Genomic DNA, 25,936 nt, shown 5'->3' with positions numbered 1-25,936 from the left:
GCATGTCTGCAGGAGTGAGAGAAGTTCATAAATAGAGAGGAAAGACATTATCTCAATTTAATTATTAACACCACAAGGCAACAATCATTAACAATAGTTTTAAAAACATTTTGTTCATTGATTAACATTCATTTTGCATTTTTATACATAACATCCAAGGGTCAGTGAGATAACGTGTCCGACCTATTAAACCATTAAAAAAAAAAAACACAACTTTTGACTTGCTTTCTTTCTGTTTTTTATTATTATTGTTATTGTGGGGCATGAAGGATCTTATTAAAAGGCTCAGTAAAAAATAAAAATAAAAAAAAAGTCCAGAAGTAGCTTGGAATAATCATTTCATTTCATTATTTTGTTTAAAAATATTTTATTTCAAAATTTTGCAGTTTGATAATTGTGCAGACTTTTTCTCATGTATTGCACCATCATTATTATAGTTATTTAAAAAAAGAAAAGAAAACAGGCAGATTACTTAAAATAACTCCCAATACAGACGGTCAAACTTGTTTAACACAGAAAAAAAAAACACTTCTGGCCTGGAAATTATCCATCAGCTCTTTCTCTCTCTCAAAAAATAAAAAGTAAACAGCTATAAACACAAAATAAACCTTTTTCTTTACACTAATAAATCAGAACCATGACCAAAATACAGAAAACTATTTTGTTTTCATGTGACAAGATAATACATTTTAAATATTTTTTTATTCATCTCAAACATTCTTCTTGGTCACTGAAAAATACCTTCCATATCATATACACAAGTGCATGCTATACAATATTAAACTTCACACATTATACCACAGATATTTATAGAATGTTATTTATTTGTTGTAAACTGAACGATGCTTAGTATATTATCTTTTTTCAATTTAAGCATAATTCATCTGATTGAAACAGGATAAACTCACGCAGGGCCCCCATTGCCCAATGGTTGCATTTCATACTGCTTCACTGACTGTAAATCATAATGTCCTCTTTTATTTCTCCTCAGCAGCAATACGATCACTACTAAAATTAGGAAGAAAACAAGCAGTCCCAGTACCAAAGCAACAATAGCAAAGTAGTTGAGAGAGTCATCTAAAAGGAAAAAGGAAAACAAAAAGTATGTTATTGAAGAATTGATTTTAAACTCTGTAATAAACATTAATTTTGTGATTAAATGTAAGTAATATACCACACACTTAAAAGAACTATCATTTAATATCTCATGGGGAATGTCATATTATTTTCCCAAACCTCTTATCTCCACTACGAAGAAGTATACATTAAAGAGCATTTTTCTCTTACGTAGGATGTTGATGGTGACTGTAGAATTTATAGTTCCACGTTGGTTTTCTGCGATTACTTGATACTGGCCACTATGAGTCCAATTGGGGAAAAACAATTCATGCTGGATAATATTTCCGTTTTTGCGGAGGGATAATTTAGGCTTTGGGGATCCATCAGCTATGCAAGGAAATTGGAAGAGTGTTTTTTCTTTTACTTCGTAGTTCTCACTGCAGTTCAGTTCTGGAGGATCTATTGTGGGGAAATAACAATCTTAACTTCAAGACACGAAGGCTTTAATACGGAAGTTTCTGAAGAACTCTCACACTTACACTCTACTGTGATGTTTATAGAACAACTGAAATTACTAAGGACATTACTGGCAATGATTTCATATTGGCCAGAATCAAATTTGGTAAGAGGCAGAGAGGAATTGACTGATGATGCTTTGTGTCTCCAGGAGATGATTGGACGAGGATTACCCAAAACAGAATTTATGTTTAAAGGATATGAATCCAATGAGGTCCCTGTCAATGGTGACCAGCTGTTACAAAACTGAATGTTTGGAGCATCTGGAAAAGAAGAACATAGAAAGATAAGAAGAACATTTTTTTTTTTTTCATTGTATTTTTGGATAATTTCTTGCTTCTTTACATATGTGGAGACAATATTTTGTTCACTAACAATATACAGTAATGTTGATATGGGCTGATGTTTCTTTTGGAGGATGTTGAGGTCCTTCTGCTCCCAGATCCAGCTGTGCTTCACACCAGTACTGAGCTCCATCATCATCTCTGTCTGGACGGATCAGGAGTGTGGGGTTTACATTCACTGGAGTCTTGCTATTTTCAGTGAAGGTGGTTTGATCCAGCAGAGTCTGTCCTTTATACCATTTGACAGTGAGATACTGAACAGGAGCCACATCGTGAACATCACACTGGAGCTCATACTGCCGTCCCGCTATCATTGGTCCTGTGTGATTCACAATGCTGATGGACACATTGTCTGGAGTCTCTGTGGAGGAAGATTTACAAACTCTGAAATCTGCAGTGATGAATGTACATTTATTAGATATTTTTGAGAATGAAAAGACAAAAAAAAAAACAATAACAGAGAAACTGACTGTAAATAATGACTGGGAGCTCTACTTGACACTGTCTCTCATAGTTTATGTAGCAGAATGGCTGTATATCCCATTCTGTCAGGTGTGACACTCTCCATATGATCAGACTGTTACTGGTTTTGGGCACTGCTCCTTCACTGGCTTCCCATCCAATCCCTTTATGTGAGACTAAAGCGCTACAGTTAACTGCAACAGAACCGTTGTATCTCACAACAGCTCTTTGTGGGTTGAGCTGAACAGGACATTGATTCTCTACAGATAGATGAAGCTCTGTAACAGAATAACAGCATTATTTACAACCTATTATCGATTACTTGTCTATCTCTACAATATGTTATCACTGCAGCACTCTTTTGAACAGTGAATGTAAAAATTAGAAACTGTAACTTAACACTGCCTAAGGATAAAGAGGTAGATGTGTTTATTCAAAACTGACCTGACTTGATGATGAACACTTTGGTGTCAGTTCCCAGAGAGTTTGTGGCGTTGCACGTGTAGTTTCCTGGACTGAGTGTGGAGGACTGGAGCACTGAGGAGCTGATCTCCTCTTTCAGATGATCTGAGTACCATATGTACACAGGAGCCGGGTTTGCCTTCACTGTACAGTTTAGCGTGACCACATCCTTTTGAATGATGGTCTCTGTTGAACTGGAGTGTTTTGGTTTATCTGATAAAGACAGAGAGACATTTCTCAGTACACAGGACCATGATGAGCAGCTGTTATTAACAGATTACTAAAAATATTGTACTGAAAACTTTTTATTTATGTTAATGCAATTCATAATATGTAATATTTGATAAAAATTATCTGTTAATGTGCAAATTTCTGTATGTGATGAAATATGACCATTCCATCACACTAGAAAGCCCATCAGAAAATATTAATTTAATTAAATGGCAATCATGGAAATAATAAACTTACAGTGTACTTCAGCACTGAGAGCTTCCAAAGATTTTGTAGGATATTGAGGTCCATCTTCTCCCAGATCCAGCTGTGCTTCACATCTGTATTGAGCTCCATCATCAGCTCTGTCTGGACGGATCAGGAGTGTGGTGTTTACATTCACTGGAGTCTTGCTATCCTCAGTGAAGGTGGTTTGATCCAGCAGAGTCTGTCCTTTATACCATTTGACAGCGAGCTCCGTAACAGGAGCCACATCGTGAACATCACACTGGAGCTCATACTGCTGTCCCGCTATCATTGGTCCTCTGTGATTCACAATGCTGATGGACACATTGTCTGGAGTCTCTGTAAATAGATTTCGATATTGACCATTACACCATTACAAGTGACTTCAAGAAAATACTTTTTGGGGGTAACTCACTGTAAATGGTAACTGGAAGATTCTGAGAACACAGTGCTTCATTAGAGTACATGTAACAAGTTAGCGTCCTCTCCCAGTCTGTCACATTCACACTTATGAAGATGTCTTCATTGTTCTCTATTGTTTCATTAGATTTTTCCCAACTCAAGCCGAACTGGTCTGTTTCGCCGGTGGAGGAGCAGTTCACTGAAAATGATTTTCCATATTCAACAACCACATAAACAGGACTGAACAAAATGGGGCAGTCTGCAAAAGAGAACAAACAAAGCCAACGCATTATGATAAAAATAATCTATGTGCAAAGTATAATTATTACAGTTGCTTAGTCAAGATATAAACATGTCATGTAAACTGAACGTATACTTGTTTTTCACCAAATGGCTTTGCTAAAGACTCAAATCTTTGTGATAGATGTAAAAAATTTTGCATTTAGATTTTATGTATTGTGTGCCTTGTTTTTACCCACAACAAGTAACAGCGCTATTCCTGAAACAAATATTTCATCAAATGAAAATGTGCTGAAAATGTACTCACCCTTAGGTCATCCAAGATGGAGATGAGTTTGTTTCTTCATCAGAACAGATTTGGAAAAAAATTGCATTACATCACTTTTACATCACTACATTTAGCTCACCATTAGATACTCTGCAGTGAATGGGTGCCGTCAGAATGAGACTCCAAAGAGCTGATAAAAACCTCACAATAATCCACAAGTAATCCACATGACTCAAAAGCAAAAAGTTGTGTTTTTGTAATAAAGAAATCCATCATTAAAACTTTTTTAACTTCAAACTGTTATTACTGGCTAAAATATGAGTCATAAATCCATAATATTTCTTTCTCTATTAATAAAGCTTTTCTGTCTAAATTAGGAGAGTAATATGCACAGATCAAGCATTGTTTATATGTCAAACAGTCCAAAACAGTTCTTAACAAATATGCTGCGGGACTTTTTCACTGGAGTAAGCATTATTATAGATTAAGGACTAGTTTTGGGACAGAAGAGACTGTTTAAACTTAAAATGCCTTGATGGATTTGTCTATTACAAACACACAGCCTTTTGTTTCACAAGATATTCATTGATGGATGGGAGACATGTGGATTTTTAGTGTATTATTGTTATGTTTCTATCAGCTGTTTGGACTCTCATTCTGACGGCACCCATTCACTGCTGAGGATGCACTGGTGAGCAAGTGATGTAATGCTAAATATCTCCAAAATGATCTAAAGAAGAAGTGAACTAATCTTGGATGGCCTGAGGGAGAGTACATTTTCAGCAAATTTTCATTTTTGAAAGTCTGTCATCATTTACTCACCCTTATGTCTTTCTATGTCTTTGGTACTAAAAAGAAGATATTTTTGAGATAAATACATCCAGGTTTAGAACGGCATGAGGGTGAGTAAATAATGGCAGAATTTTTGTAACATTTAATAGTTAATGTTATTATTGTTCTCAGTACTGCATTGAATAAGTTAATCATGGGTCTTTTAATTTTTTAATTAAAAAAAACTAAGCTAATCTGACTTTCGTCTGGTCAGAGGAGAACTGGCCCCCCAACTGAGCCTGGTTCCTCCCAAGGTTTTTTTCTCCATTCTGTCACCGATGGAGTTTCGGTTCCTTGCCGCTGTCACCTATGGCTTGCTTAGTTGGGGTCACTTCATCTACAGCGATATCGTTGACTTGATTGCAAATGAATGCACAGACACTATTAAAACTGAAAAGAGATGACATCACTGAATTCAATGATGAACTGCCTTTAAATCGTTTTGCATTATTGACACACTGTTTTCCAAATGAATGTTGTTCAGTTGACGCAATGTCTTTTGTTTAAAACGCTATATATATAAAGGTGACTTGACTTGACTTAATAATTTAAAATAGTGTGTATACTTTATTAAATAAATTGTTGTTCAGTGTAGAACATATTACATTTACATTTCATTTACGCATTTAGCAGACGCATTTATCCAAATGTTGAATGTTTATAAATCATTAATTAAATGTTTATTACATTAAGGTTCACAGGTAATATTGGAAATATATATATATATATATTAATATCTCATCAAGTCATGGTTGTGCTTTATGACCTTTCCCCCAAAATAAAAATCAAGATGATAATTTCATATATATACTGGTTTCTAATCATTGTTGTGGATAGGCATCATGGACTTTTGTGAAGAAAAATGGGTAAGGTAAGGAGTAGATTCTGATAACATTGTAGTAAAAGTGACACAAGTAATGAGACATAAATGAGAAAACCATAAATACACAAGCCTTCAGTCTTGCTAAAATAGTATGTTTTTGCTTCTCCATGTTTTTAGGGAAGTATTTATTTATTAAGCATTTATAGCATGTGAGTTAAAAACGGCTCACTATTTGGCAGGTTTTGTATCAAAATCACCCTTTTATTCATGCATTTATAACTGCTTATCAATGATTTATAATCCATTTGTAAGTGAGTCATTAGTAATTTATTAACACCTCAATAAGTCTAATTGAACCTTAATGTAAAGTGTTACCAAAAATCGTAAATATTGCGCCTTTAAGCAGTTTCACGCCTTGAATTGAGGAACTGATTACACTGAAAGTTAAAGAAGAAGAAATAATTAAGGAAGAAATACCTATTTTTAAAAAGGAGGATTAGTTATATTTTTATGGTGGTTATTAGTTCCCACCATGCGTTGAATATATGGCTGGATGTGGAGAGTAAATATTAAAATGATGTGTTTTTGAGTGAAGGGAAACATCTGTTAATGTTTAATATGTCAGTTATGACTTTTGAAAGAGTTTTGTTGTGTTGAAGTTTCTGTCATTACCATTGTGTGGAAGAGCAGAGCTTATGGTTAGGATATTGATAACTACATGTACTAACACAATGAGAAATGATGCATTGTTCAATGAGCAGCAGCTTTGCTAATGCCAGTACAGTTACATGTTTCCTCCTACTTGAGCTATTAATTGTAATTCAAATACAAATAGGCCTTACTCAAGAACACAGACTTTTGAGAATCAACTTAAAATAAAAGAGCACATTTCACTAATATTAAATTCAGTGTCATAGATTTAATTCTTTTACATGATTTATTCAAGTAGATTACTGAATCAAGCCTAAAAAACTACTAAAAATGATTACGTAATATTGTTATTTTGAGTAGATGGCACATCATATTTTTGTACAGTGTGTTCAACCTGTCTTGTGCACATCTGTTAACATTTCAAGAAATGTGTTTAAGAGTTTTATGACCCATGTAACAGCCTTGAACATAATGCACAGCAGATATTAGGCAACAGTCAAGATTAATTAAGGCAGAATGCATTGCTTTTCACAAGAGATATGGATATATCACTTTGTTTTTGGTGTAAGTGGTGTTTGTCAAGGCAAGCATTGGCTTTATCATTGCTCATACTTACAGTTAGGGAATAAAAGCTCAACTCTAACTACACTTTGGTACGTAACTGACCCTGCACCACAACAGGAATTAATGAAAAATCATGTGGGTGGTTGCTATTATTTTTCAAAGCAAGTAAAAAAAACACCTACCATCCCACACAGAATACCTTTAGAGATGCCATTCATCCAACACATCATAATAACGGCATCCATATAATCCATATAAATGTCTATGGATTCAGTCTCTATAAAAGTTCTCACACATTAAATTTTCTCAATCATATCTTCTCACTCGGTGGAACGGAAAAACAAAGGTCAAACTTGCAGCATGAACTTCAGTTTCTGTTTAGAAACTAACACCTACCACACCCTCTAATACCTTCTCAAAAGTCACAAAGAAGCTTTTGGCAAATTAAAAGTTAATAGTCTCTGGCTTTAGAAATTAAGAGCAGTTGTCAAATAAAATCAGATTGAACACTTTGGAAAAACTTTTTAGACATATAGGTCTATCCACATCACCAAAACAGCTTCAGTGTTATAATGGCTAAATAAAGAAATACATAAAAACAAAATAAATAAACAGGACTGCCAAAATAATGATGAACTCCCTCCACTTGTTGGGATTCTAGCTGTCAAAATACCTAAAAGTTGAAAGGATCTACAAAAAGACCCTCAGAAAAGACAAAATGGTGAGAACTTACCGCCATGAGCAAGGCTGATCAGCAAGAGACCTATCAACGGCTGGAGTAGAAGCATCGTCAAGCAAGTGATAAGCAATAATGGCGGTAATGGCCGAGATGGGTGATAGATGCAGAATCTCCTTCGATATTGTTTGTGAATAGGATTTATTTTCTCTTAATTGTGATAATGGTCTGAAGCATGGCAAGACATGTCTGAGAACAGGAAATCCTGCTTTAAGACAGAAAGAGGAAAACCACACGTGTGATGCAATAAAAAAAAAGACGCAAAAATGAAATGCAGAATATCTAATTAAAAATTAATACTGTTGTAGTTTAAAGAAATAAAGTAAAAAATTTAATTAATTAAAACATATATATATGTGTTAGTGTGTGTGTGTGTGTGTGTGTGTGTGTGTATGTGTGTGTGTGTGCTCTTGTTGATAGTCTTAGTTATCGTCTCGTCTTGGTCTGCTCTTAGTCATGGGAAAAAAAGCTCGTCATCGAACATTTTTCGTCATAGCCTTCATTATCAGAAGTAACTATTGTGAAGAAAAGGTGGCAAAAAGTGGCACTTGTTCTAAGTACTCAACTCTCTGGGTGCTCTGCTGATTTGTTTCTGTTCACGTTAAGCAGGTTTGATCATCATGGACACTTTCTTTTGGGAGTCGAGCCTTCGAGGAACTCTGTCCAGTAAACACCATCCTGGTATTGACTTCTGTATGGCCTCCTCTGTATATCATGCCCCATTCATGTTAGAGTGGGCACACATGTGGTACCATCAGCCACCCTTCTGGTAATGAGCACAGTTTCCTATGGAGGATAGAGAACAGAAGGCTTTAAACAGTTTAAGTATAAACCATACAAATGAAGTGAAATACAAAAAAATTAATTATAATAATAAAATAAACCTGAGTAAGTGTCCTTATTGCAGTCCAAAGTTGTGAATGCTTTATTGTTGTGCCATGAGAGGGAGTCTCCCACGTTGCCTTGAAAACGGCCTGTGCCTAATCATAGTCGGTACCAGTCACTCTATGGTTCTATCTGAACACTGTCATATTACACAAACACCTGTCGTCCTTGCCAGTCTTCCATGGCTACCTTTAAACCTGGACATATCTTTGCCCGTGGATAATAGGTGTGAGATCAATGATGGAATACAATACATGACTGGACAGATAACCTGAACAGATTTTAAAACACTAGGTAATGTGTCTTATACTTGCCAACTCTTGGCAAAAGTTATGTAGTGTATTCCAAACACTACTACATTTATTATATTCATAAAACAGTATGAAACAGTACCTGGATGACCTACTGTATCCAATGGACACTTTACTATACCATGAGACCATGGAAGAGGATTTGTGTACTTCAGCGTAGAGACATCTGATGCTGGTAGGTCATATGACATTGACAACATGTCGATGAAGTAAGTATTAGCTGACACTAAGTACTTATACAAAGAGAGACGTGCAATGTTTTTTTCTAAGTTGAATTTGTTTGGAACTAGTTTGTTTGGCAGAAATATAATGCATTGTTCACAGATGCTATGTGGACTTATTTACAGGCCTCCTAGGTCAGCTCACATAAGTAATATTTTGTTGTGTGCTCTTGATCCCAGGTCATTCCACGGCCCTTTAAAAGAGAAAGCAAGCTGGGTCATTCCTACTTTTCAGTACATTTTCATATCTTCATCATGCACTCCCTTTTTTTAAAGATGACAATCAATCCAACTGAATAATACATTTAATTACACTTCACTTTAGACGGTATGGTTTGATTAGATATTGTGGCACAAGCGTTAAATATTTTAAAAAATATGCATTGATTTATTCTCTAATTAAAATGTTCTAAACAAACCCTGTTTTCTTGAGACTCTTGTTTTAATTACACCTTTTATTTTCTATCTTCATTGTCTTGTTTTGTATTGAATAACAAAAATCAATAAATGAATGACATTATCATTACAGAGAGTGACATCATTTGGGTGGGGAAAACATGTTTTGTGGAATTAGTTAGCTTGTCTCAGTTTAATATATACATTTAAAAGTATTAAAATAAAACACTTTAATATGAAATTAAATTTTTAATTATTAGTTTTTTATTTTTATATATTAATTTCAAATTAAAGTGTTTTATTTTAATACTTTTAATGTCATACAATTATTTTACAATTAATTTGAATTAATTTTACTGTTTAAATATATTTCTTTTAAAGAAATAGTACATCCACAAATAGAAAACTGGTGAAAACTGACCCTCAAGCCATCCAAGGTGTAGATAAGTTTTTTTGTTCACAGGAGAAAGCAATATTTAATGGATAGAGAACTCATATTTAAGCCAGAAACCATGGTTTGAAGTTTTTTTTTTTAAACCTCTCAATGGATTTATTACAAACAAATTTTCCATCTTTTCCACAAAACATTAATAGATGAACTGGAGTCATGTAGATTACTTGTGGATTATTTACTATCAAGGGAAGGGAAGTCGTGGCCTAATGGTTAGAGGGTTGGACTCCCAATCGATGGGTTGTGAGTTCTAGTCTTGGGCCGGACAGAATTGTGGGTGGGGGTAGTGCATGAACAGCTCTCTCTCCACCTTCAATACCACGACTTAGGTGCCCTTGAGCAAGGAATCAAACCCCCAACTGCTCTCCGGGCGCCGCAGCATAAATGCCTGCCCACTGCTCCGGGTGTGTGTGTGTGTTCACTGCTCTGTGTGTGTACATTTCGGATGGGTTAAATGCAGAGCACAAATTCTGAGTATGGGTCACCATACTTGGCTGAATGTCACTTCACTTTCATCAGTTGTATGGACTCTCATTCTGATGGCACTCATTCACTGCAGGATCCACTTGTGAGCAAATTATGTAATAATCCACTTCTCCAAATCTGTTCCAGTGAAGAGACAAATTCATCTACATCTTGGATGGCCAGAGGCTGATTCAGCAATTTTAAGTTTTGGGGTAAATTATTTATTTAAGTACAAAGTTCTTTTAGTACAAATATAACTCAAAATCCTTCTTCAGTTGTACATATCAGCATGAGTGTTTTTTTTTAAAACACATTAGTGGCTGGCATAACAGTGGCTTTAATTTGTATCTGTCAGATGGAGCGGACATGTGTCCTGTAATCTCACACCAGAGATGGAGACAATTAGCATTGCATTTTAATTCAAGGGTCATGTCACAAATGTTATGTGTGTGTGTGTGTGTGTGTGTGTTTGTGTTCTTATGCTAATGCACCACTTTCATCCTGAGCTCAGCTCTCACAGTCTGTGAAGAGTAAAGAGCGTCACCACCTCTGATTCCACTGTTTGGAATTCTAAAGCTTCCTGACTGCAGGTCACTGACCCTCAAGGCTTCCGAACTCCTACATGGGAAACACATCTAGTACTCATATCTGGAATTCTCTTTTTTGCTAAGACAAGATTCATTACTATTGCTCGTTAGGTTAAGAATTTGAACAAACCTCTAACCCTTACCTATTTAAGACAGGCTCAACCAGCCAAGATGCCAGCAGCAAAATATTGATTAATTATTGTTACTAAAAAAATCCAAATAAAAATCCAGATATCTTTTCCACTTAGACTTATGCTCTCCTATGCCTTCACTTACCCCGGTACATGGATTAAGTACCTCGCAACACCTTAGAAAACACATAACCACAAACTGAAACAACTCAAAACACCTCTGAAATACTAAAACAGTGCCAGCTACACCCTAGCCTTTAGGGATTTGTAGGCTACCTGGAGGTTTAGTCACAGGGTAACTGATGTAAGGTGTGTCTGTTGGCAGACTGGGCAAGTCGTCAAAGGTCTCCAGCAGTTCTCGAGGACTTTGTTCCTGGAGCAAAGGGCCACTTTGGTCTCTTTGGACATTGCTGGCAACTTCTTTAGCAGCTGTGTTGACATTCATCAACCTACGTGACTGTTGAACTGGAAGTGAGGTGGTTTCCTAACAGAAATTCATAAGAAATTTCACTTGGGTTTGAGGAGGATGCACCTGTGTTATGTGTGTGTGAGATTTCCAGAGTAAAACCTCAAAGCTCAGACTGTGTCACAGAGGGAGAATTCAGAGATGAGGGACAGTTGGTTCAAATTCAGATAGTGTCGATTAAAACAAAAATGAAACACATGAGAAAGTGTAACCCCTCTCTCCCAGGTCCTCACCGCCACACCTCATTCTTGTTCCAAGTGAATCTCGAACCCGGATATCCAACATGGGAGTCAGACGCACTGACAAGGAGGCTGAAGACTGCAAACACTAGCCTCAGTCGCTGGTGTGTCTCTTGAGATCAGGGGAGTGAGGTTTACTTGCACAGCACCTTCTCACTGGCCTCCGTTACACAAGCCACAGATGGCTCTTACAGTGCTTTAGTGGGCTTCTTGAGCTGGTACTGTTTCTCCAGATGTGGGATTAGTTGGCTCTCGGATCTCACTTGAGAAGTGAATGCATCTTACTTCTTTTCCAGCTCTCTGTAACTGCTGGACACCTAAAGCACCTGTCAGGAACTGCCATCGCACAGTTGGTGTACGTCAAATCTTAAAAGTATTTTCAAAAAATCTACACAGATAATATAGGAGAATATTTTTATTGCAATGTAATATGTTTTTTATTATAATGTGTATTGCAGATTATATAGTATTAATGAAATAAAACACCAATGTGTAAATACCGAGACTATACGCTTTCACTACTGTTTTTAATACATATTAGTACAATTTTAAAGTGCAGTTTGTAATAATCTCACATTAAAAGTTTACAGTATTAATTTATGGTTCTAATAATCTTGTGTCATGCTTTTAAAAAGTGTGTTATGCAATATTACATTTAAATATTGGTTTAAAATGTATTCTCTATTTTAAAGTTACTAAATGACAACTTCTTTATTACAAATGTGTGTTTAAAAATACACTGAAATACATGAAATAGAAATTTAAATAGAAATGGCATTAACATTTTCAGTTTACCATAAATACTTGTCTAAATATTTGTTTAAGTCCTACTTAAGTGGGTAATTTATGTGCAATAAAGTTCCTAAAACAATAAATACAAGTATATTCTTTTAAACTAAATTACTTTTCTCCACACAGCAAGCCCCACCAAAAACCAACAAGAAGACCACAGCACAAGTCACTGGAATTTTCATAAATGGCTGACTGAACCAATAAACTGTCCGATAAGATCCTAACAAAAATAATTATATAAAATTGTATCAATTTACTGACCGTACAAATTCATACCAATCCGCCAAAACATAAAATAGTTACAAACTGCCATGAGACTGTGTTGTTTAGGCTGGATTTGACTTGTGAAAATGTAAAAAAGATTATTTTTAATTATCCAGTGAGCTAAAAACCTGATAGACAATGTAGCTTAACTTTTAACATTGTAACCAGCCACTCGGACAGACATGAGCTGAACTGAAGAGGCCCGTAGTTTTAATGCATGCCAGATGATCATGTTAAATGACGGGGGGTAAAACCATAGACTGGGTAAAGCACAGTTTTGTCTATTCTTGGGTTAATTAGCATGTCAACAGAAATAGAGCCTGAGTCAACTTGTCTATATCACCAGATGATTTGGTCTTTTGGTTTTGGTTTTGTTCAACAAATGCCTTTTCCTCTGACTGATGCGAACAAGATATTCAGCTCGGAGCTTCTGATCTGGGCTCTTTATAACTAAAAGATTATAATATCAATGACAAATCACTATCATAAAGAGAAACAGCCTTTGCCATTAATAATTAATCAAAATGAATATAGTAGTGGATGTCTGGTCGGTGCTCTGGCTGGTCTGTAGTGGAGATATTCAACGGCGGTAAAGCAGTGGGAGACACCCAGACTGACAGTAAAATCTTAAAGATCAGCTCCTGTCAGAGGACATCTAAACAAAAAAGAGTGCAATTACAAAACATCCTAAGGAGTCCAGACCCCCTTTTTTCTGGTACACAGGCCTGTCTCCCACACACAAGCACACCCACCACCCCATCCTTCACTCCTATTCATCGTGCAGACTGATCATGACTGTGCAATGTGTCAAAATACAGCTCATTCAAAAAATGTCTCAATTCATTTATTTCACAATAGTGCAGCAATATAGTATATGCAGGAAATTGCTAAAATTGATATAATAACTTACATTCTATTTCTTAGAAATTAAGAAAATTGCCATTCTTGTTCTGTAATGGTAGGGACTTGATATCCACTTCTGAAGTTTTAATACTGAGCTATTGATATTTTCTATCTTCAGGCCACACATCTAATTCTTAATGCTAAAATATGGGGATGCTTACAAGGAAAGGTGTGATAAATAAACATTTGGGAATAAAGAAAGACTTTAACAAGAAAGAAAAGAGAAACTGACAATACTGCATTTTTATTTTTAACAAAGGCCCTAATTCTGAATCAGATCAATAAAGTGAGTGAGTAATGACAATGAATGAGATAAATCAGAGTTTAGCATATTTCAATTAAATTTAACTTCAGGTTAAATGGGACATTCAAAACCTAAACAAAGTTCAAAACCTCCCTAAAATTTTCATAGATAGAAAATTTTACGTAGGGGGGGAATTTTTGTTCTTCTTCTTTCATGGTTTAATGGCGGTTGGCAACTCATCTCAAAGGCGCATTACCGCCACCTAGTAGACTGGAGTTTGGATATTAGAATGACATCAAAAGAGAGATAGAGAGGAAAAATAAATTATTACTATTAATATTAATATTTATAGAATCTGGAATTATATAGAATTGTATATTACACTTAACCCAGTATTTTTCAAAAAAATAAAATAAATTAATGGTGTTATTCTCCCGGATGCTTTCCCTAATAAATGCTCAAGTGGCATGTTTTTTTTCTTTCATTTGTCCCTTTAATTCTGCCCTATCGTCTTCATATTTTTTTGCAGCCTTAACAGTACATGCTTCACTCTCTCTTGTACATTACAATCGATTACAATAAAGAGCTGAATTAAACCTACTAATGCAGCTATATGCAGTAATTCATCCCATCCAAAGGATGGCGCGTGTAGTACGCTGCTTCCGCGCACGCTTAAAAACGCCACAATGGTTAGTACAATAGTAAGTCCCAGGAATTTCAAGATGGGTGCTAGTTAATATACGTGTGATATTTTACTTAAGATATTCGTGTTAAAGTCAAGTTACGTTCAGTTTTCCGGCTTGGATAAGTTGTGCTGTCCTTAAAAATGGGGAAAACAAAGGTATGTGTTTAACTTGTATCCAGACCATGCATTTGAAGCAAAGAGTATAGAAGCCCTTCTATACTCTTTGTTTGAAGTTCAACTGTCCATCTGTCTTATTCTTTTAAAATTTGGAAATGTATTTGGATTTGGAGATGTATATGTGTGTGTAAATATGTGAACGTGTCAGTGTCCACCGCATGACAAACTAATTTATACGATTCAAATTGAAGGTCAGATGAATTCGATGTAACGTAACTGTTTTTGTCTCATAGACTAAGAACCAAAAGAAAGGCCGCTCGACTGAGTCTGCTCGACGCGTGGCCGAGGCCGAGGACACGTTCTCAGCGTGGACCGATCGGCAGGAAGGAATGAGAAGTGAAAGTGACGTGACATTCAGCCAAGTATGGTGACCCATACTCAGAATTCGTGCTCTGCATTTAACCCATCCACCTAAATCATGGTATTGCCGGCCCGAGATTCGAACCCACAACCCTAGGGTTAGGAGTCAAACGCTCTAGTCTACATGAAGCAGTAAAGTAAATATCATTTTGATCTATTAAGGTTCATGAGCGGATCATCATCTCATTCTTTCTGAAATGAAATATTAACACCTGAAATTACACTCTCTTTTTCCACAGAGGCTTGCACATCTTTGCAAAGGGTCCAACATTATATTTCCGTGTTGTGAAGGTATGTTACCTTTTCTACTTTTGACCTGTCTTTTGGTTTGATTTCTCATATCCGAGGGCACAAATGATGACATTTTAGTATTTTGACTGTGCAGTGATGTCATTTCAAAGTAAACGCACTGATGTGTCTAGTCGCACACTGACTGTATTATGAGCATTCTTGTTATTGTTCTAAAAGTAAATGATCTCTTTGTTCCAGTATGCCCTCATCAAAGATGTCCTTTCGTCTTTAAAGAGGCACAGGATGCATGAACTGCAGTTTTCCCATCATCGTTTACTAGAGCTGAATAATTTTGGCATGGAGGGTATGCACGTCAAGCTTATGGCAACCATGTTCCAGAACATGTTCCCCTCGATCAACGTACACAAGGTAATTCACTCGCTCAGGACTGCAAAAGTTTTCTCAGCATGTGATGTAAGTATAGTCTTCTGAGATCTGTGATGTGTACAACCAGCTGATGTTGTTCTCCCCTTGCTGGTGAGAAGACATGAAGGTTCATGCATGTTTTGATCATTAAACTCTCGCTTCTCAGCTCAACCTCAACAGCATAAAGAGATGTGCTGTTAAATCATGATCCCATGTCCCAGGAGGAGGTGAAGTTTTTGCACTAGTAAGTAGCTTGGTTTTGTTTTCTTGCCATAAAATTAAAGGTGCACATGATGCAACTTTTAAACATGACTATCCTGTGATTTGTTTTCAAAGTAAACGCACTGATGCATCCTCTGATGAATGCTCTCATGAGGTTTCTTTCAACCTAAGCTAACCCTCTCCATGTCTCCCTGCAGCATCCTGAAGGTGGTGCCTGTGGGCATGAGTCGAGGGGTGAAGAAGCTCATGCAGGAGAAGTTTCCCAACATGAGCAACTTGGAGGACATCAACAAGCTCCTCATTAAGTTAGTCTTCCACAAGCTGGAGATCCTTCACTTCATTTGATGCATATGATGAAATGAGTTCAAAGTGATGGAACAGTGACGTTTTAAAATGCACTAGCCTCATACTTCTGTTTGTGATGTACATAAGTGATTTTACAAGTCACACTTTGCACTTTTTGCAGAGGTGTCAGCCTTTCAGAGAGCGAGGCGGAGCAGAATAGGAACCACAACATCACAGAGTTGCCACAAGTGTACTCCGAAGTCTCCAAAATCCTTTATAAAAGAAAAAAAAAGGAAGCAGTCATCAGGGAAGGGCCCTCCTCATGACAAAGAGTTTTAAGTCTGTTGACGGGAAACAATGATGGCAGAAAGCGGTTTGGAGATAGGAAACTGCTAATGGGGGAAAACCGGTGCGAAGAAGGAAACAAGTTTGCCCAAAAAGGGGGAAAAGGCAGTAGATTTGCTGGGCAGAAAAAAAGAGATGTTGGTAAGAAGTTTGTCTGACAGAAATCATTTAAAGGATGTGCTGTTATGAAACGACCGAAAGGTGCTGGATGAAAAAAAAGGACTTGAAACGCAAGAAAAGAAAAGTCTGAAGGAACTGAAAGCCAGGTTGGATTCATCTAAACCACGAGATGGGACTGTTGCTTTACTGATGCATCATGTACTACATGACTGATCATTATGACACAAAACATCAGCAAATCAATGCTGCTTTATGTCAGACTTGTGGTTTGCATAAATGTTCATAGATTTTTAATGCATTTTACCAATAAATCTATCTAAACCAAGTGGCTTTTGTTGCAGTCATCTGGATGCTTTAAATGTCACGTGTGCTTGCCTGTGTGGTTTCAACCAGTTTTTAGAAAAACGTGGACCCATTGCATGAGACAGGAAGTTTGGTGCTTTTTCAGTCAGGTTCAAGGGTTCAGTCGAGCGGACAAACTTGGTAAGTTTCATCAACTTGTTTGATTTTTATTTGGCACTTAAAAAGTATGAGCGTGAGAGGTTAGAAACTATCTCATACAATTTAAAAAAAAAACAAACCCATAGTTCATTTTCGTTATGGTCCTCGTGTTGGAAAATAAATGCTGGGATCGGCTACGTCAATGTGTTAGCAGTATTAAATACTGTAAAAATGTGCTGTAATTGATATTTAACTGTATTTGGTGTTGATTAATTGGGTTTAATACATTAAGGTATTCATGCTTGGATCTTATTTGTTGAAATATTGGTGTTTTATTGTTGTTTTTATAATAATAAACTAGTTGTGAGTGCTTGGTGCTTATGTTTTCAAATGTGATGGCAGATTTCTTTTAAGATAGATGCAAGATAAGCACCTCCTAACCAAGACAAAAACATTAACCAAAAAAAAAAGTAAAGATTGTACATTCTTCACCTCAATATCATAAACAGCCTTGGATCTGAAATCGTTTATAAGTGCTGAAGGGATTATAAACCACTTGTTGTACGATGCACAGTCACGCTATTGTATTCTTTCTTAACACGTTTAAACAAGGCAGGTGTGACTTCCTGCAGGCAGAAGCGAAAGCTGTTCATGTCCATCTGAATTAAAACTGAGCAGAAGAAAGTATTTAATTATTATTTTTATAAACTTAATTTCAAGATGATGTTTTTGTTTTTGATTAAAAAATATTTTACATTTATTGTTCGTTTTAATGTCAGAAAACTGGCACAGATGACGAACTAACCGTTTTTTTTAAAGATGTGTGGTATAAAATAAATATTACACAAGATAGTCAGATGAGAAGCCTGAGATAAGCAGCAATGTGGTTGTTGGATAGTGTTTCCAATTACTAATATATGATTTCTGTGAAGAAGAAAATAGTACAACTCAAGAGTGTTTAGAGATAAAAAAAAATAAATAAAAAAAAAACGTCATCTGCTTGGATTCATAAGGTTTTCGTTTTAAGATCAATGCTACTGTAAGGATGAAAGAACCTCAGATACTTTGAGATTCTGAGAAACCGACAATACACGAGCATGTTCGAGACACCCCACCGAGTGGAGGAGCAGAAAACGCCTCTCTCACACGTTATCAGTTTCTTCTCTTCTTCACCCATCCTCCCTTCTCTTGGTTCACTCAGAATGGTCAATAGTATGATGTTCTACATGAATGCAAGTCATATTTTCAGTCATGTTTGGTGTTTGAATTGTCTCAGGGCGACTGGAACAATGGTCTCAATTGTACAAGAAGTAGATAAAAAAGAGTTGAGCGATATTTTGCTCACTGTAGAGGGTGTGCCATTTCCTATTGTTTTTCATGCAAAATACCTTTTGTCTCAAGAGGTGAGAACGTTACATTATAAATGCAAATTCCAATTGATAGTTCTTGTCTCCATCTCGGGGGATGTTTGTCTTGGTCTGAGGTACTTAAAAAGTTGCAAGAGGATCAGAACCTTCTGTAGCGAGAATGAGCCCATAGAGCATGAAGTGTGTCCATTTTTCTAAAAGCCAGGTATGCATCTTACTCTTATAGTCATCTTTGAGAATTTGATGTCTTGTATTGATTGGGTATCTTTGAATTGGCACTTGGCATAATACATATTTACCCGACAGTTAATAAATAGTTTTTTTGATTCTATTCCATTTTAGTAGATTACGCTGTATCCTTGTTATCGCATTTCCTGCGTCAGGTTAGTAACAGACTAAGATTCATTTGAGAAGGAGCATAGGGTACACCAACTGTATCTTTAGAGATCCGGCTAACAATTGGTATTAGTTCAAGTGTAATTAGATTTTAAGGGCTTATAGGGAATTTCCGTTTAGGTCATCTGGATGCCAGCCGTGGATACCTTTCTTGGGCCAAATGCATGGACCTTACACTACCAACTATCTCTTTTCTTTTTCTTTTCCTTTTTTTTAGGGGTCAGAGAACACCAGGGAAGATGAACAACAGTTCATTCTGCGATACTGGGTTTCAGACCGGTCTCCTCACTCCAATGTATAGCATTGAGATGTGTGTGGCCCTTGTTGGGAATATATTTGCCCTGTGGCTCCTGGTGACCAAAGAGAGGCAGAGCTGGCACACCGGAGTAGTGCTCTCCTGTAACCTGGCCATCTGTGACATTCTTTACGTCCTGACCTTGCCTTTGCTCATCAATTACTATGCCAAAAATAAGGATTGGACCTTTGGAGATGCTGCATGCAAAATCGAACGCTTCCTCTTCAACTGCAACCTCTACGGCAGCATTTTCTTCATCATGTGCATCAGCGTCAATAGATACCTTGCCATAGTTTTCCCCTTCTTCACCCGGAGCTACGTGCGCCCTAAACATGCCAAGATCGCAAGCGTGCTGACGTGGTTCATCGTGACGATCACTTCATTGCCAGTCCTCAAATTTGCTGGAACCGAAGTTGAACAAAAACAAACTCTTTGTGTCTCACGTAATGATAAAACCCTGAAAATCCCCCATTTTAAGTACACCCTATTTCTTACGGTTGTAGGATGCATGATTCCATTGTTAATTACCTTTGCGTCTTATTTGGGTGTGATTTGGACCGTTCTGAGAAATAAAAACATAACCACACTCGAGAAGAGGAAGGTAGCACTGATGGTCGCTCTTGTGTGCATTCTTTATGCCATGTCATTTGTGCCCTATCATGTTCTGCAGACGTACAAAACTTATCTGAAGGTTATGAATTGCTTGGTGTATAATTCATATCAAGTGTCAAAAGTCCTGGCCACCCTCAACATGTGCTTGCATCCGCTTCTATACATGGCTGTGTTTGACAGCATACGGACAGTTTGCTGTGGAAAGAGCTCAGATGATTTATCTTCTTAGTATCTTGGCCAAAACCTCATGCTGTAGCTTCCTGGATGTAAATTAAATGATGCTTGTACTCTGTTCCTGTGCGTCTGCAAAACACAAACCAAATGAAAATTGTTTTGCTGGTGTCATTTTTGTAATCAAAAGCAAAGAAGAACATTTCTGACAGTAAAAGCTGACAATTAAAATGTATTTGAAGTTGCAAAAAAAGCCTATTAAAGATATGAGAAGACTGGCTCAATTTATATATATATATATTTATATAAACAGCACTTTTAAGAATTTGTGAGATGTGGAATATGATGCAAAAGTATTTTAATGCAAATTTACTTGTGATGTTAGTGATTTTGCGCTGAATCATTAAAGTACTTTTTTTTTTTTCAAAACGGTGGCTTTAGGATAGCCTATAAAATATTACTTCTGTCACAAATTATATTTTAGACATTGTTCCAATGCACAAGAAACCATGAGTGATCTTAGAAGTTTAAGAACAGAAAGAGAGAAATGATCCAGAGAACTGAGAACTAAACTTTCTAAAGAATAAAACATTAGTGTTATTAAGGTGAAATGCAAATCAAGTTAAGCCAAGTTTGTAGCCAATTTTCTGTAAAATCCATTGAATGTATAAATTTGCAAGGCTTAAAGATATGTGCAAATTATAAACTTTTGTGACAGATTTGTCACTGGTCTCTTTGGGCAACTGACAAATATGTCAGCTGTCCTGGGCATACATGCAAGCCCTGGGCCATCACGCAGTCCTTACTGTGAAGTCAAGCCTTAGAAATGAATTCAATTATTCAGTGGTTCATTCACTAAGACAGTGGCCTTCCATATTGTTTTCTTTTACATCTATTTTTGTGATAAATGCCGAAACTGTTGAGTAAACCTCTTCATTAGTGTATGGGAATTGGAAGTAAGTACAAAAGTTATTTATTTTTAACAATTTTTATGGGAGGGTGCCTCTAATTTTTTATAAATAAAAGTGATGTAATCTTGTTTGTTTTTCCAAACAGCAACAAAAAAAACAAAAAAACTACATGGTTCAATAACAAGTGGGTCAATGAAAACTGGGCCCCACATTGGCTTTGTAGGTTTAACGTGGGCTTGCCCACAAAATAACCCAACATGGGGTCTCCAAAGGGGACATTCTGGACTGTACTCAAGGCTTATATGTTTTATCTCTATCATGTTCCTAGTCCAGAAGTACTAGCTGATTTGGGGTCAGCTGTGGACTAATGGTTAGAGACATGGACTAGTCGCCCAAAGGTTGCAGGTTTGAAGGGAGTGAAAGAACAGTGCTCTCTTCCACCCTCAATACCCATGACTGAAGCCCTTGAGCAAGACACTGAACCCCCAGTTGCTCCCCTCCTGCTGAATATGTGAGGATGTAGCTGCCTACTGCCCTGGGTGTGTGTTCACTTCTCACTGCTCTGTGTGTGTGCGCGCGCACTTGGATGGTTTAAATGCAGAGCATCAATTCCGAGAATGGGTTACCATACTTAGCAAATGTCACGACTTTCACTTACTCTATCACAATTTTTTCCGCTCTTCTTCTTCATGTCGTGTCTCGCTGTCGTCCTCCGCACGCACAGAGGGCGCTGTGGCGCGGCGTCTCCTCTCCACAACAGCAGTCCCGGGGAAAGCTTCCTCTCGAGGCTCAAGACAGACAACCCGTAAAGATGCCTTCGATCGAATTCGACGAGTGAGTTTTTCATTTGAATGAAACGCTATAGTTGTATTTATTACTTAATAGGGATCTAATATCTTGTGTTTTCCACAGCTCAAAGCCTAGCTGGGCCGATCAGGTGGAGGAAGAGGGAGATGAAGGTAACGTTACGAGGCCTCACGCGCAAACACGCGTTTAAACACTGATTAAACTACACTCATTACATTTATCGATATGAGAACATACTTTACAGTTATAAAAATAGTCTACCTATAGTGAAAGTTACAGTTTAGTGAGCGGTAAGTCAGTCTGACTGAAAAAGTCTGGTGCTTTGTGCTTTGGCTGTGTTCGGGTCCTACGTTATATTATAAACATATATCATATACTATATGACTTGTTTTATGCTATAATTCACCCAGGTGTAATATATTAGACATTCTGCTTCTATTCCTTGACATATTACACCGTAATATGCTGTGCAGCCATGTTAAATTGTGTATTAATGATCAGTAGTGACAACAGTTAGACAAAGAGTTTTTCTATTGTTGAAAAGAATTGGGGCTAAAAATAACTTCTTTGAATGTTTTTAACATCGAGGATTTTATCTAAAATATTATGCGAGTGTAGAAAGAACAGGGTACATTTCATGTGCGAGATAAATGTTTTTATTTTTATTTTTTATAAATAGTCTTGATTTCTATACAAGCTTCCTCTGACTGCTTGACATGTTGTATAAACGAACCATAATTATGCATTTGTAATTCATCTATTTATCATTTTCTCCAACAGGTTCACTCCCTTCACCAAAAGAGACCGTCAAAGGTAACATCAAGACTGTCACAGAATACAAGATTGATGAAGATGGCCAGAAGTGTAAGGTCAGCAGAGTTCTTCTTAAAACGATATAATACTTCAAAATGTTTCAGAAGAATCAGGTTTCATATCTGTCCTTTGCTCTTCTTATGGTCAGATTGTCAGGACATTCAAAATTGAGACGCGGAAGGCCTCCAAAGCAGTTGCCAGGAGAAAGGTACGTCTTAATTTTTCTTTAGTATATTGATATCTCCATTAAACATATTGTTTATGGGTTGATTATTTAAATCAACAGAACTGGAAAAAATTTGGCAACTCGGAATTTGATGCACCAGGTCCCAACGTGGCCACCACCACAGTGAGCGATGACGTCTTCATGACCTTCATCTCCAGTAAAGAGGTATAATGGTGATAAACTAATGAGGTTTTTGCACTGATCCATGTTTTAAAAAATATAGTTCACCCAAAAAATGAAAATTTGCTTAAGATGTACTCACCCTCAGGCCATCAAATATGTAAACGAGTTTGTGTCATCATGGGAATGGGTATTTAACATTTCATCACTTGCTCACTAGTCGATCCTCTGCGGTGAATGGGTGCTGTCAGAATGAGAGTCCACGTAGCTGTCGTTTGTAATGAAGTGAAAAGCTGCATGTTTGTAATAAATCCATCAATACATTGTTCATTTTAAACTGTTGCTTCTGGCTAAAATGCGAGTCCTCTATCCATGATATTGCTGTCTCCAATGAGAAAGTTGTCTCATCTGAATCAGGAGAGAAATATGCAAAGTTCAAGGACTGTTTATAAGCCAAAACCATTCTAAAAAAGGTGGATTTTGATTTGAGAGGACAACACGATGGACTAGAGGAAGAGTTGTGTATTATAGACTAAAAGATGGATTTGTTTGCTGCAAACATGGTTATCCACTTTATTGATGGATTTGAGTTGTGATTTTTATTATTAATTGTTTTTAATTAGCTGTTTGAACTCTCATTCTGATGGCACCCATTCACTAAAAAGTATTAATTGGCAAGCAAGTGATGTAATGCTAAATTTATCCAACTCCGTTCCAATAAAGTAATAAACTTAACTACATTTTGGATATTCTGAAGGTGAGGACATTTTCAACACATTTTTGCAACTTCAAACTATTTTTTTACAGTGTTTCCAATTCAGTTTGTGTTTTGTGAACTGTTCCGTTCTTACTTGATATTTCGGTCCTGGAAATGTTTCACTTCTCTGTTGTACCGATGCCAACTTGAAGTGATTCTCCTGCTTGTTTTACAGGACTTGAATGCTCAAGACCAAGATGAAGATCCCATGAACAAGCTGAAAGGACAGAAGATCGTGTCCTGCCGTATCTGTAAAGGGGATCACTGGACCACTCGCTGTCCATACAAGGACACGCTTGGTCCAATGCAGAAGGAACTGGCTGAACAGTTGGGTCTGTCCACGGGAGAAAAAGAGAAGGCAGCAGGTACAAAAACTTCATGTTGCCCATTTAAGCATATTTTGAGTACTATTTTTTTTTTTTTTTTTTTTTACAATTTCATTTTGATTTCTAGAGCCTGAGCCTGCCCAACCAGTCCAAAGCAAGACAGGGAAATATGTTCCCCCCAGCCTGCGGGACGGTGGTACACGCAGAGGAGAGTCCATGCAGCCTAACCGCAGAGGTGTGCGTTTGACATACATTTCTCACTGATGTTGTCAATCAAGAGCCTGGTGGTAATGTGTTGAGATTTTCTCTGCAGCCGATGATAATGCAACAATCCGTGTGACCAACTTATCCGAGGACACCAGGGAGACTGATCTGCAGGAGCTTTTCAGGCCTTTTGGCTCAATCTCTAGGATCTATCTGGCCAAGGACAAGAACACAGGCCAGTCTAAGGTGAGAGATGTGAAACACAACCGTAACAGATTCATGCTAAAATGACAAATAAAGCAAAGAGAAGTCAAAGATTCGCTTGGACTCTTCTAATCAATTGAAGAACAAAGCAGGAACATTAGTATAATGGTTCACCTACATAAACTCACTTGTTTTAATAAAATGACATCATGAAGCATACAAGTTATGAATGTCTCCAGAAGAATAACACACAACTTCTTTCCCCATTACTCCAGGGCTTTGCTTTCATCAGTTTCCACCGGCGTGAGGACGCTGCCAGAGCCATCGCAGGTGTATCCGGCTTTGGATACGATCATCTCATTCTCAATGTGGAATGGGCCAAGTGAGTCTTTCTTGAAAGTAAGTTTAAAATAAGCAACCGCCATGTTTTCTCTGATCTAATCTTGATTTGTTTTGTCTTTCCAGACCCTCCAACAACTGAGACTTCCATAAATATTCCAGGAGGTCTAGATATGGTCTCTCCAGTCATCCAAATAAATACAAATGATAAAACATCCAGTTATGGGTTTCACTGTGGTGGTTTCTTAGTCGGTGGTTAATTTGCTTGTTTTCCAAGTACTTGCTTATGAGCTTACTTGGGAAAACGGCAAGAAACTCTTAAGTTTACCAATGTTTTACTACTGAAATAAAGGCAAACAAATAAAGTCTTCAGGAAAATGCAGTTATGCCTTTGCTAAAGTTGTTAGAAATGTGGTCGGAGGTATCCTGTATATGCGTTAATCATGGTGCTTATCAATTGCCAATCAAACCATTTGTTTACAGAACATCCGTTTTAACTGTGGAGAGTGTAAGGAAATGTTAGTAGATAAATGTAACGTGACATGTTTTAAGATAGAAATGTTAAATGACTAAGTAATATCCAGTGTTGCAAACTATGACTCGACAGATTGTCAATTTAAAGCAAAAGTATAGGCTACCTTTTAATGTATTCATGTAAATTTAACTAAATGTGACAAATAACAAAACAATTTGAAGTTTTCAAAAAGTTATGACTAGTGCATCATGTCTCAAGTAGGAGAGAAAAGCTCAAACAGCATTTATGTCAGGCTCTAGACATTTAACAAAAGGAACCCATGAAAGTCCTGCAAAAAAAAACAAAAACTTGTCTGTTAGGCTGCTATTGCAATTTGCAAGTGTACCTTCCTTTTCAGTAGACTGTAAAGAGTGAGATCAATTGCAGTTATTAACAGCATGCCAAGAAAAAAA

The 25,936-nt window shown here is 36.9% G+C and overlaps 4 protein-coding genes across 5 annotated transcripts; 3 read left to right on the top strand and 1 right to left on the bottom strand.

Annotated features, from left to right (window-relative positions):
* Window positions 1-353: 353 nt before the first annotated feature.
* On the bottom strand, window positions 354-8,040 carry LOC113042361 (hemicentin-1-like). The gene is made up of 9 exons (XM_026201169.1): window positions 7,812-8,040; window positions 3,715-3,960; window positions 3,312-3,638; window positions 2,826-3,056; window positions 2,390-2,659; window positions 1,951-2,280; window positions 1,599-1,838; window positions 1,288-1,518; window positions 354-1,077 (listed from the first exon to the last, which is right to left on the bottom strand). Exons 1-9 carry the CDS (start codon window positions 7,864-7,866, stop codon window positions 905-907), a joined length of 2,103 nt encoding a protein of 700 aa, XP_026056954.1. The 5' UTR covers window positions 7,867-8,040; the 3' UTR covers window positions 354-904.
* A 6,955-nt stretch (window positions 8,041-14,995) lies between these two features.
* Window positions 14,996-17,343, top strand: LOC113042582 (suppressor of SWI4 1 homolog). Its single transcript, XM_026201538.1, is given in 9 exon segments — window positions 14,996-15,010; window positions 15,265-15,350; window positions 15,442-15,528; window positions 15,631-15,682; window positions 15,881-16,051; window positions 16,215-16,240; window positions 16,242-16,292; window positions 16,468-16,575; window positions 16,737-17,343. Coding segments are annotated over 9 exon segments (741 nt in total). The 3' UTR covers window positions 16,882-17,343.
* Window positions 17,344-17,437: 94 nt separating this feature from the next.
* On the top strand, window positions 17,438-20,576 carry LOC113042424 (P2Y purinoceptor 11-like). Of its 2 annotated transcripts, none has more exons than XM_026201289.1 (2): window positions 17,438-17,503; window positions 19,442-20,576. In XM_026201289.1, the coding sequence occupies exon 2, from the start codon at window positions 19,464-19,466 to the stop codon at window positions 20,358-20,360; it is 897 nt and encodes a 298-aa protein (XP_026057074.1). In that variant the 5' UTR covers window positions 17,438-17,503; window positions 19,442-19,463; the 3' UTR covers window positions 20,361-20,576. The 2 variants fall into 2 exon arrangements, with proteins under 2 accessions (XP_026057074.1, XP_026057083.1); XM_026201298.1 differs by lacking the exon at window positions 17,438-17,503 and adding an exon at window positions 18,308-19,033.
* A 1,345-nt stretch (window positions 20,577-21,921) lies between these two features.
* eif3g (eukaryotic translation initiation factor 3, subunit G) lies at window positions 21,922-25,232 on the top strand. The gene is made up of 10 exons (XM_026201229.1): window positions 21,922-22,047; window positions 22,126-22,172; window positions 22,801-22,889; window positions 22,982-23,041; window positions 23,120-23,224; window positions 24,112-24,301; window positions 24,390-24,497; window positions 24,576-24,712; window positions 24,946-25,052; window positions 25,136-25,232. The coding sequence occupies exons 1-10, from the start codon at window positions 22,025-22,027 to the stop codon at window positions 25,149-25,151; spliced, it is 882 nt and encodes a 293-aa protein (XP_026057014.1). The 5' UTR covers window positions 21,922-22,024; the 3' UTR covers window positions 25,152-25,232.
* Window positions 25,233-25,936: the final 704 nt, after the last annotated feature.

This window comes from Carassius auratus, chromosome 3 (assembly GCF_003368295.1).
Source record: "Carassius auratus strain Wakin chromosome 3, ASM336829v1, whole genome shotgun sequence".
In the NCBI taxonomy this organism is placed as follows: Eukaryota; Metazoa; Chordata; class Actinopteri; order Cypriniformes; family Cyprinidae; genus Carassius; species Carassius auratus.
The sequence above is the reverse complement of the archived record's forward strand: the minus strand, read 5'-3'. Positions and strand labels throughout refer to the sequence as shown.

Bases quoted from the DNA above. Each gene is read 5' to 3' on its own strand.
- eif3g (XM_026201229.1), top strand. From the start codon at position 22,025: ATGCCTTCGATCGAATTCGACGA. The intron at 24,302-24,389 runs GTACAAAAACTT...TTTGATTTCTAG, and splicing joins AGAAAAAGAGAAGGCAGCAG to AGCCTGAGCCTGCCCAACCA. The intron at 24,498-24,575 runs GTGTGCGTTTGA...TTTTCTCTGCAG, and splicing joins CATGCAGCCTAACCGCAGAG to CCGATGATAATGCAACAATC.
- LOC113042361 (XM_026201169.1), bottom strand. From the start codon at position 7,866: ATGCTTCTACTCCAGCCGTTGATAGGTCTCTTGCTGATCAGCCTTGCT. The intron at 3,639-3,714 runs GTGAGTTACCCC...ATCTATTTACAG, and splicing joins TCTTCCAGTTACCATTTACA to AGACTCCAGACAATGTGTCC. The intron at 2,281-2,389 runs GTCAGTTTCTCT...CTTCCTCCACAG, and splicing joins GCTCCCAGTCATTATTTACA to AGACTCCAGACAATGTGTCC.
- LOC113042424 (XM_026201289.1), top strand. From the start codon at position 19,464: ATGAACAACAGTTCATTCTGCGATACTGGGTTTCAGACCGGTCTCCTC.